General features: G+C 35.3%; 2 protein-coding genes across 5 annotated transcripts; both read right to left on the bottom strand.

The window, feature by feature from the left end:
- Positions 1-19: 19 nt before the first annotated feature.
- On the bottom strand, positions 20-3,146 carry LOC113495201. The gene is made up of 5 exons (XM_026873821.1): positions 3,011-3,146; positions 2,005-2,088; positions 1,558-1,647; positions 896-1,303; positions 20-302 (listed from the first exon to the last, which is right to left on the bottom strand). Exons 2-5 carry the CDS (start codon positions 2,084-2,086, stop codon positions 160-162), a joined length of 723 nt encoding a protein of 240 aa, XP_026729622.1. The 5' UTR covers positions 2,087-2,088; positions 3,011-3,146; the 3' UTR covers positions 20-159.
- A 1,149-nt stretch (positions 3,147-4,295) lies between these two features.
- Positions 4,296-11,057, bottom strand: LOC113495419 (proline-rich receptor-like protein kinase PERK8). 4 transcript variants are annotated; one of them, XM_026874128.1, is made up of 13 exons: positions 10,846-11,057; positions 10,230-10,300; positions 9,980-10,154; positions 9,610-9,702; positions 9,198-9,290; positions 8,540-8,626; positions 8,019-8,117; positions 7,289-7,378; positions 6,919-7,005; positions 6,363-6,443; positions 6,197-6,259; positions 5,680-5,840; positions 4,296-4,396 (listed from the first exon to the last, which is right to left on the bottom strand). In XM_026874128.1, exons 1-13 carry the CDS (start codon positions 10,859-10,861, stop codon positions 4,319-4,321), a joined length of 1,194 nt encoding a protein of 397 aa, XP_026729929.1. In that variant the 5' UTR covers positions 10,862-11,057; the 3' UTR covers positions 4,296-4,318. The 4 variants fall into 4 exon arrangements, with proteins under 4 accessions (XP_026729929.1, XP_026729926.1, XP_026729930.1 ...); XM_026874125.1 differs by having other exon boundaries at positions 9,980-10,300; positions 10,846-11,055; XM_026874127.1 differs by having other exon boundaries at positions 4,325-4,720; positions 9,980-10,300; positions 10,846-11,054.
- Between the last annotated feature and the right edge of the window lie 328 nt (positions 11,058-11,385).

Raw genomic sequence — 11,385 nt, 5'->3', positions numbered from 1 at the left:
GTTAAATAAAACCAAAAAGTATTGTTTATGTTTATTTGAATTTTTACAATAAATTTTATGGATATCTAAAAATTATTGGATTTCATTTTGACACAGTGAATTTGGCATGTCATCGAAAAGTCAGAATGTTTTCTTCTAAATTGTTTCTAAACTTCTTGCTTATAAAAGGAATTCGATATCCCCCTCGACACTCTCGACGGGCGTACTTCTATCTGTATTAGTCTTCTGCTCCGCTTGTATTTCTTCTAATTTCTTAATAAGATCCTCTTGAACGCTATCCACTATTTCTTTTAAGTTTTTAGCTGAAAATATTAATAATAATTATTTTCACTTGCTATCAATAATTCAACATCGTTTATCAATAAGTCTTTACAATTTCTAACTTTCTACTCATACATACACGGTGATTTATTAGTCGTCTTACAAAAGTAGCCCAGTTCATGTATCCGACGTAAAATACCCCTAGGCGCGATTAATATTTTCTTATCATGAACTAAGATAATAAGTACGAAGAAAAATGCAACAAGAGAAATCTGAAATATACTCTTAAAAATGATAAAAACGCCGCCGCCCGCGCCCCTCACCATTGTTACAAGGCTCGGACCGCGCTCGCAACAGAGCTGTGTTTCTAATAAACTACGAATTGCATTATAATATTGAATAAAAATTGCATTTTAAATTTATTCTAAATCTCATAAATACCTATTTTTTTATCATGAATGTATTCTAGTCATTGGATACATGAACTGGGTTGCTTTTGTAAGACGACTAAAAAATCACGGTGTATAAACCGGGGCAAAAATCCAGTTGCTTTAAAAATATTTAATTAGTAAGCGCTTATAGTAATTTTATATTATACTCAATAAAAAGAATTTACCAAATATTTGACTCTTACCAGTTTTCTGGTTGAATTCCTCAGCTATTAACGATATTTTCCTTAACGTGCCGACATGCTTAGCTATCTCGCTGGCGACATCATGTTCGGTTCCTGTGTTCACTGCTTGGTCTTGCATTGGGATTTTCTTTTTCTTTTCTACATTTGCCATTTTCATAACCTCACTGCTGACTAAGGGCATTTTTGGCATTTTGAACGATGCTACTTTGGGTAATAGATCTATTTCTTCCATTTGAATATCTTCGATCAAACTGGACGATGTCGGGGCGACTTTGAACGTCTCGTTTGGTATGAGTTCCGGAGCCATGGTCTGTAATGTTTCAATTTTCATGGGGGATGGACATTTTGGAGGGGATCGCTTTGATAGTTTGACGGGTAAGGCATTTGTGATACTGTCTATGATCGTTTCTGTAACAGATGAATATTTTGTTTAATTCAATTTTTACAGGTGTATTAATATTGCTTATTGTCTTGCCTGTGACTGGCAGCGTATGGGATGATATTAAATTATGACATAAAATGATAAAGAAATGTTGCAGGGTAAACTGTAACTGTACTGAAATAGATATCAAAATTCTGTCTCCAATATATAACTAAGTTTTCTGTGTGTCATAGGCGATATATTCTATTTTATATAGTTTTACTTTTAGTTCAATACTTACGGACAATATTCCTAGGCTGTTCTTCTTCTTGCTTCTTCTTGAGCGCAAGCTTCCTGGTTAATTCTGCTAGAAACATAGAACATGTTGGACCTGGAATAGAGAGAAAATTATTGAGGTCATTTGCAGTTACTTTTGTCTATTAATAATTTGAACGTTAAGCAAAGTTCTGTAACTGACATTCATATTTTACGAGTACATGATGTCAATATGACACCGTTTTACTTGTAAATTCTGTTCTATTTGTCTGTGCATTTGTGCCCTGTAAATCAGCAGCGGCTTATCTGATTCAATTATTTTCTTTGATGTATCGGGATTAGCTCTACTTAACATTTAGTGTTTGTTTCATGTCAATCGGTACATAAATTGAAAGACATGCCAATTTAGAGCACTTCGTATTGTTTTTTCTAAAAATACTATTATTATTTGCAAAAAGGATTGTTTTGTTACCATCGCTTTTTCGTTTCTTAGCAGTCTTTGCTTTAGCAGCAGGTTTCTTGTTTTTCGCTTTATAGCGAGCAGGTTTTTCCATGGCTGCAAATGAAGATTATTATAAAACGATTTGTACAATTAATGAATCAATCAATGTGTTAATATAATCTTGATTCTACACCATAGAATTGAATTGAATTGAGTTTCCGAGTTCAGTTAATTTATCCCCAAACTAATAAAGATTCACATCAATTATAATTTTAAACTAGTTTATTTTAAAATCTAGTTGAAGCAATAGCCTTTTTTATATTAGTTTAAGATAAAAAAACTTAGTTTTAAAAATGACCAGAGACACTTCAGGTGCTTAAGTGTTCACATTTTGGAATTACTTTTTAGCGTTGCGAGCTCCGAATATTATGTGTGGCCTAATGTGGCTTCTCCCTATAGCTATACAAATTTGTTTAACGAAATACGTATGTGTTGAAAAGGTGAGCAAATAGTAATTAGTTCTTCTTCTTCCTTGTCGTTACACTCTTGCCAGAGTGGTCGTGGTCGTCATTTCTTGTTAAATACTAATTAATAGTAATTAGTATTTAACAAGAAATGTTGTTTGTTTACGTTATCTACGTTTACGTAAGCCTGCTTTAAGCAAGACAATATCACACTTCTTGGTGTAAAATTAATCCCTGTATCAGAACAGCAATGGTCTTCTCAATTATTATGTTCACAAAAAACTATCAGTACGGTTTTTGTCGTTAAACAATTACCATAAATTAATCTGTCAGTTTGATTAAATTAGCTCGATCTGCATAATTATAATTCATCATTTCTTTTCGGATATGGAAATCGAAAACAATAACATAAACATTGTTGATGGATCTAGTCTAATTCCACCGATATTTTTTACCTGTTGTTATCCGGATGACAAATATTTTCAAAGAACAATTTAGCAAACATTAAAGAACACGTCCTATTCTTAAAATTGGCTAAAAGAGAACGGGTTAATTATGAATATTGTACTTACTCGACAGATGGCCTCGGGAAGTCCCGGCTACCGGGACTTCCGAAAAATAAATAAATGCTCTCTTCCTTACAAATACCACAATAGGACACTATAAATTTTACACTATCTATTGACGGGTATCGTAGCTATGGTAAATAGTTTATGCGTGAATGCGACGAAGGAGGTCGTATAGTTTGCTATTGAGTTGTAAACCTCCTTGGCGTGTGATGCCCTTTAAGCTTACGACTGACTGAAGGTGTGCTTAGCTTTGTATTACGACTTGAAAATAATATGTTTAACTTAATCTTCTGTTTTCAATGTAAGCCCCTTACATTCTGTAGGTACTTTCTATTTTTTACGTGGGTTCATGTGAGAATGTATTATTTGATTACACTGTTAACGTAATTTATTAAACCATTTGTAAAAATCATATATTTATCAATGTCGTGCAGTCAATAAATAAGAGACACAAAGAGAATAAAGACGTTAGTAGGGATAACAGAAAAAAAGATAGAAAAAGCGAGAAAAATAACCTGATATTGCATAACCTGAGAATTCATTTTGCGATAGCGCAACCTTTCAGACATCTATTTTTTGCGTAGTGTGCCTTTACAGGTGTGTATCGTCGTCGACATTTTCCCTGTACCCAGCTTAAGTTGTTAAACCTTTAGTCAAGCTAATGGAGTTTAAAGTTTATAACAGTATAGAAACGTACAGGTACTTTTATAAGAATGTTAAATTGAATTTGAATTTACATTGGTATACGTGCGACGAAAAGTTAAAGTTTCGTGTTCGCCGAAGTGGGTCACTTATTTATTTTAAGCACCTATTAGGACATCTTCAACAAGGCTTATTTGGTGGAGCTTCGCAGGGCGTGTGCTAGCAATTTCGTGACTCAGGCAAAAGCAAGAACGTGTCTGAGGTGTTTTCTATGGTGCAAGTCTAACAAATTTTTTGGCCGCGTCATGCCTTCGGCATGGGATGAAGTGATTACACACCGAAATACAAAGATAAAACTTGTGAAGTGCAAGTCTCCAGTTCAACTAGCAAAATTGAAGATTACTTACAAATAAACTACAGAAAAATAATTTTTCGGCAGACAATTATCAACAAATCACTGTATTTGATTTTTATTTATTGTTTAGCGGCAACAGAAATCGTTGAAAGTTTCAATTCGCTAGCCATCAGGGTACAGTGTCCACAAAATAATGCAATAGCCTGTAATAGGGTTCCGTTTTCAGCCTTTGGGTACGAAACCCAACATTATTTTTAAGAAAGGGATTGAGAAAAATGAAGAATACAGGTATTCGCTTTATATTTTTTATTTATTCATAATACGACATTAAAAGGTCTCCTGTTTCTTAGGGTCATTTCGTTCTTGGAGTGCTGTACTTTGTTAAACATGTTTTGAAAAACAACAGTTAGTTTAAAAAAAGTATTAATTGTAATTGAGGAGTGCAAAAAAAGTTTGATAACTGGATTTTTAAACTAGGAAAACTGCGCTAGTTAATTAAATAGGGAACGGATAATCATTTTAGTCCAGTAATAGTCCGGAGTAACCGTTCGCCTTTTACAGGACAAAGCGAGTAGGAGGATTAAAAACGTGTCACAAAAAAGGTAAAAGGAAGTAGTATTTACTTCAGAAAAAATATTTAATAAGTTGGACATTTGTTGCTAACTATTGTATACATGTTTTCTGCATACCTAATATATAGGTTATTCCGTTGGTTTCTGCAAAAAAAAGTAAACATATTAGAATAATAACTTAAAAAAAAGAACTACAAGGAGTAACCAGAGCGAAGCCAAATTTAAATAAAAATAGGTTATGGTTTAAATATATTGCGATGGCCATGCAAAATTTTCATAAGCAAATAAAATGAAAAACTCTTTTTCTACTGGTATGGTTGAAGTACATCCTGGTATAAGATTTTCAAAAAGGCCTCAAACGTGTTTCAAAAGCACCGATGTTAAAGTTCTTAGGTGTGCTGGTTTTCTTACGACATTGTCCTTTACTATTTTTTACTTGGTAACACGCTCCCTTATTTTGAAAATCTCGTGTGTCCCAGGATATAAACCCACGACTTTGAATTGGCAGGTTCACTTCGGCAATTCTAGTCCCAATAACACCACCGCGTCGGCTTATAATTAAGGATTCTATTTGAGTCCGAAACTAGTCGGACGGTCTTGAGAAATATGCGTGAGTAAACCGTTTATCATCAAAAGAAATATACGCAGAACATTTTATCATACTACACCACACTTGAAAGGGATTCTTTCATATTATTTTTAAGAAAATACTCAGTAATTCAGTATTGAACTTAAATCAAGCGTGATTCACTTCAACTGCTGAAATAACAGCTGTTTATCGAAGAAAGTGTGGGAAGTTTTTTGTCGCCCACACGTTTTTTAAGCTGATATCAATGGGACCAAGAGTGTGTTAAAAATGATTTGATTAAAAAATATTTTGCAGTAAATAAAGCAGCATTTTAAATGTCTATTCATTGTAACATAATATGTAGTTGGATTGATTTTAGATTCTGAACAATGGAGATTTTTATTGTCTCCGCTTAATAAACGCTACGATGCTACGACTACGAAACTGCTACGACGTAGGTCGAGTCGATCACGACTTTCAGTGGAGGGAGACGCGATACGAGGGATAAGGAGATTAAAAATATATTTAAACTAACGGATATGGTAGATGGTTCCTTTACTGCAGTGGCTGTGTTGGTGGTAGCCGTGTTTTCTTCAGTTCCATCGCTCAGGGACGGCGCTGCCGTCTTCGGGATCTCGGTTTCAGTAAGCTCTTGCAGCCGCACTGCCGTGGCGATGGGTGGTGGTGGCTGGGTTTCTATAATATTCATATTGATGACGACGGTCTTATATTATGACCACTTTCAATAAATTTGTCGGGTAGATTCCTATAGTACGGCACCTCGGATTCCACAAGTTTGTACTTTAAAGCTAGGTATGGATAATCCTGGTCATATCTGGGCAAGTATTTGTTGTAAGGTTATTATTTTTACTATGTTTATAAAAAAAATTATGTTAGGAAACAAAAAAAACAGAAAATCTATGTTGATGGCCCTTAGTCCGGGTCAAAACAATGGAGTTAGAGAACTAAGGTTAACAGAAAGACAAGGCCAGTCTCTTAACCAGGGTTGTCAAATGTTTGTTTTTAAGTTACTTAAATGGTACCAATCAAACCTGAGGGCGGTGCAACCGTCTTTGTGATCTCGGCAGCGCCGGTCGGCGGTAGAGGTTGGTTTTCTATAAAATTTAAATACAATAATATTATTGCTTTTATTTCAATGCTTATTTTTCTTAAGCATGTCTACTTCAATTTAAATAATATAAGAATTTATAAACAAACCTGAGGTTGGTGCTATCGTCTTCGTGGTGTCAGTGGTTTTAGTGTGCTCTGCTCCGGCGATTGGTGCTGCTGGTTGATTTTCTATAACATTTTTATATTTATTTATTCAATAGTTGAAACAGGAAGTAATGGAAAAAATCTACAAGGGTGTTGCTTAGTTCATGAGAAGTCCCTTCAAGCAAAACCGCTATATACATGTTATATAGTGGATAATATGAATAATAGGCCTAAGCCGTCGTACACCTATACTTTCAATTCTGCGGGTCATCTTTACTGCAGCGAGTGCGACCGAGTGTTTAGATCCAAACTCGGTCTAGCCAGTCACAACAGGGCTCACGTTAGGAAGTGAATTGCCATGGGACGCCGTTAGCGAAAACGATAAGAAGAACTATATATATATATATAACTAGCTGTTGCCCGCGGCTTCGTCCGCGTGGTTAGAAGATATAAGTTATGATTTAATCCGCCCTGTTTTTCCGCCTCTTCCACCTGGCAGCTTTATATATTAGTTATAGATTATAGGTATAAATAATAATATAAAGGTCTTTAATCAAACCCAAGGGTGGTGCTGCAGTCTTCGGGATCTCGGTAGTTTCAGTGTGCTCCTGCTTTTGCGCTGTCGCGACGGTCGGTGGTTGATTTTCTATAAAATGAATAGGTATTGACTGTTATAAACTGACATTCAATAACTTTATGTTTCTTACTAGTGCAACCCTTAGTACGGGTCAAAACAACTGTGGTAATGGTTGACATAAATATGAGAACTATTTACAGCAAAGTAATGAAATTATTTATTTTTTGTTATTTACAACGGTTTAGAAATGAACAAAGTTTTTGTCTTGATTATGGTATCTCTTCATCCTTTTGTGTATATGGCTAGATCTTTTTCATAGTACAAGTAAGAAATATAAGAGTATAGATCAAACCCAAAGTTGGTGCTGCTGTTTTTGGGGTCTCGGTGTCAGATCGCTCTTTCATTCGCACGGTTGTGTCGATCCGCCGCGGTGGTTGCTTGTCTATAAAATGCACATTTATTTATTCTGTTATTTCCTAGCTCATATTTCTGAAGCTTATATACCGTGATTTTTTAGTCGTCTTACAAAAGCAGCCCAATTAATGTATCCAATGACTAGAACACGTTCGCGATAAAAAAATAGGTATTTATGAGATTTGAATAAATTCAAAATTATGATGCAATTCGTAGTTTTTTAGAAACACAGCTCTGTTGCGAGCGCGTTCCGAGCCTTGTGCCCAACAATGGTAAGGGGCGCGGGCGGCGGCGTTTTTATCGTTTTAAGAGTATTTTCAAATTTCTCTTGTTTAATTTTTCTTCGAACTTGTTGTCCTAGTTGATGATAAAAAAAAATCGCGCCTAGGGGTATTTTACGTCGGATACATGAACTGGGCTCCTTTTGTAAGACGACTAAAAAATCACTGTGTATAAATAAATAAAGAATATATTTGCTTATTCAGATAACTAAGATCCATAACAACCGACACAAGTTAAATTCTATTTTCAATCTATTCTATTTGCTATAGCACCCAAAATGCTGTGTCGACTTCCACGCAGTTGACTGACAAATGATGCCGTCTTTTACACCAAATGGCTGCAAAGCCGTCCGTGAATAAAACTCAGCAAATAAAATATTAACAAACCCAAGGTCGGTGCTGTCGTCTTCGGTTCTTCAGCGGTTTCAGTGAGCGCTTCCCCTTCCCGTCGCACTGATGCCACGATCCATGGCGGTGGTTGTTTGTCTATAAAATTAATATTTATTTATTCCATAATTTGTAAGTTATGTTTTTCACCTCTGTAAGTCTTTGAGTATGAGTCGAAACAATTGAGAAAATTAAGGTTAACACAAATAAGGCCAGTTTCTCTAGCAGTATGATAAAATAATCGTTTTTTTTTTGTTATCGAACTGGTAGATATTTTAGAAATCAATGAAATCGTGTGTCTGGCTTATGTGTTTCATACTTCAAAGCAAAAAATGACTTAACATGTATAAAATTACACGTCATGTTTCTCTCGACAGACCCCTTAACTACTTACCACGTGCAGTATCATTTAATTAGAAAGACATGCTAGCTACAAATTTTAATTTATAGTTGCAATATTATTTAATTGCAAGTAATTTGTCGAAGTTCCTCTGATCTGCTGTAAGAGTATATAAACAAACCCAAGGAAGGTGTTGCCGATCTCGGGATCTTGGTTTCGGTGAGCTCTCGCCGTGGTACTGCTGCGCCGGTTGACGGTGGTGGGTTTTCTATGAAATTTATATATTTTTTTAATATAATCTATATCTATACTAATATATAAAGCTGAAGAGTTTGTTTGTTTGAACGCGCTAATCTCAGGAACTACTGGTCCAAATTGAAAAATTATTTTTGTGTTGAATAGACCATTCATCGAGGAAGGCTTTAGACTATAAACCATCACGCTGCGACTAATAGGAGCTAAGATACAATGGAAATGTGAAAAAAACCGGGCCGGTATACCTAAATCATAACTTATATCTTCTACCTACGGGGACGAAGTCGCGGGCAACAGCTAGTTTAATAATATTCCACAACTTTCACACAACGCCATCTAGTCTCAAACTAAGCAGAGCTTGTATTATGAGTACTAGACAACTGATAAACATACTTATATATTTCTAAATACATACAGAACGTGCTCATCACATAAACATTTGCCCTGGGTGGGAATCGAACCCACGACCTCCGGTATAGCAGTTAGGGTCACTAACCACTAGACCAACAGGCCCGTCGAATTTACACGCTGACCTTTCTTAAGCTTAAAACTTCAAAGTAAATTATAAGAGTATTAAGACAAACCCAAGGTTGGTGCTACCGTCTTTGGGGTCTCGGGTGCTTTAGTGCCGTCTTGCCGTCGTATTGGCGGGACTACCGGCGGTGGTGGTTGATTTTCTATAAAACGTATGTATATTCATTTTATACCGTCCTATTCATTAATTCATTTTATGATTATTAACAACATTAATATTTCGTAAGACTATCATTTTTCATTAGCATAACCGTTAGACCGGGTTAAAAGAATAATTGAGATAGAAATAAGACATAAGTTAACATAATATAAATGCCAGAATTTCCAGCAGTATGCTGAAATGATGGTTGTCAGTGACTTAAATAGTATTCAAGAATTCACTGGAGTTTTTCAACTTGATGATAGCGTTTTCCTTCTCTATTTCCTACTTCAGAGCAAATAAAATAGGGTATTGGAACAAACCCGAGGTGGGTGCTACCGTCTTCGGGGTTTCGGATCTCCTAATGCCGTCTTGCCGTCGCACTGGCGTGACGACCGGCGGTGGTGGTTGGTTTTCTAAAAAACGTATATTCCTTCATTTTATGATTTTCAAACTAATATTTCTTAAGATTATCTTTCTCAGTAATGTAACTTTTAGTCCGGGTCTAAATAATTGGGAAAAGACATAATTGAGGTTAAAAATAAAGATAAAGTCAGTTACTTCAGAAGTGTGATGACATGCTCCTTTTTAGTTACTTAATAATAGCATTGATTAACTCACATGGCCTCTCTTCACTATCTTGTTTCTGGTCAGATTTATTTCATAGTTTAAAGCAAATGATATTCAACAAACCTATACCATGGTAACTTTCATGGGCATCATAAAACTTTTCCTTAGCCTCAGCAGCCAGGGCAGTCCCAGAACTAGTTTCTGATAAACTATTGGATGTTAGACTGGAATGACTCTCGGTCCTAGCTGGCTGGCTTTTCTTCTTTTTTCTATGTTTTTTCGTCTTTGAAGGGACCACCTGCAAAGGTGTATCAGGTGGCATTGGATCATCTTTCTTGTTGTTATTTAGTTCGAGGACAAAAGGTTGGTGAACCTCAAATATGCCAGGGTTTGATGAAGACGATGATTCTGTGTCCGATAGATCCATCATGTCATCTTCATCCTCTGCATATGAAATGAGAAATTTTATGATAAGTGTTTGGTGTATGTGAATAATTTCATTACTTTAATCTTTGCGATGGAACACTTGTCTGTAAATAATATTATGCCTACAAAAAGTCGAGTTGGAAGAACTTTTATGTTGTTGAGTTCATTATTCAGAAGATTCTCTTGTTTTGGTTTTTTCATCGTGGTGCTATGAAGTGGAGCAATTTTTAAAGAAGTTAAATCTATAAAATTGTGCCAGATTGTCCACATAAAAGCTTTGAACTGATGGCTAGTAAAAATGATTAACTATTTCATGTTCTTTAACGACAACGCTTATGATCGAAAAACAGGTTTAAGTTTCAGTTAAGCAGTTCGATACAGGAACATGTGAAGTGAAACTACTTCTTTGATTATTGTCATAATTCTTTGGTGTCCAAAGTGTATATATTTATTCATCGTTTTCTAGCTTGCATTGAAACAATTGGAATACGAAATGGTTTCAGAAAGACTAGTTTAATTGTCCTATGCCATACCTGTTTATCAGATTTAATCAAATTACTTACGGTATCTGCCATCCATGTTTACGAGTTACTTTACCATGTACCTTATTTATTTCCTATTATGATTTATATTTTATGAAGGTTTCTACTGTAGCTTTCCATATTTATTCCCTTTTAGTTTGATTAATAGTTCGTTATTATGATTTCCAGTACATGTTTTTCAAACTGTCTTGTTTGCTCACGCAAATATTATGACAAGTTTGACTTTGACGGCGGAGTTTGATTTCGGAATCAGTCGGGCGTTGAAATGTAGTTTATTGAATGAAGGTTTTAATAAGAATGCTGGGAAACAACTTTGTTTTTTTAGAATACCAAGAACTTGTGAGGTAAAGTTGTTATTTGCTTTATGGATGATGAAGAGTCTAGTGCCTGGGGTTCTTAAGACACCGCTGAAGTTAATCTTAGGCTCGCCTCTTTAATAATGATTTTATCCTTCACCTTTTGCAGGAAGTTCTAATTACTTTGCAATACAAACATGAACTGTGACTGTCAAGCACTCACCTTTGTTTTGACAGTTATATCATTATACTGTTTGTACATAAT

Source organism: Trichoplusia ni, chromosome 6 (assembly GCF_003590095.1).
Source record: "Trichoplusia ni isolate ovarian cell line Hi5 chromosome 6, tn1, whole genome shotgun sequence".
NCBI classification, from domain to species: Eukaryota; Metazoa; Arthropoda; class Insecta; order Lepidoptera; family Noctuidae; genus Trichoplusia; species Trichoplusia ni.
This window is presented reverse-complemented; position numbering and strand designations above follow the sequence as displayed.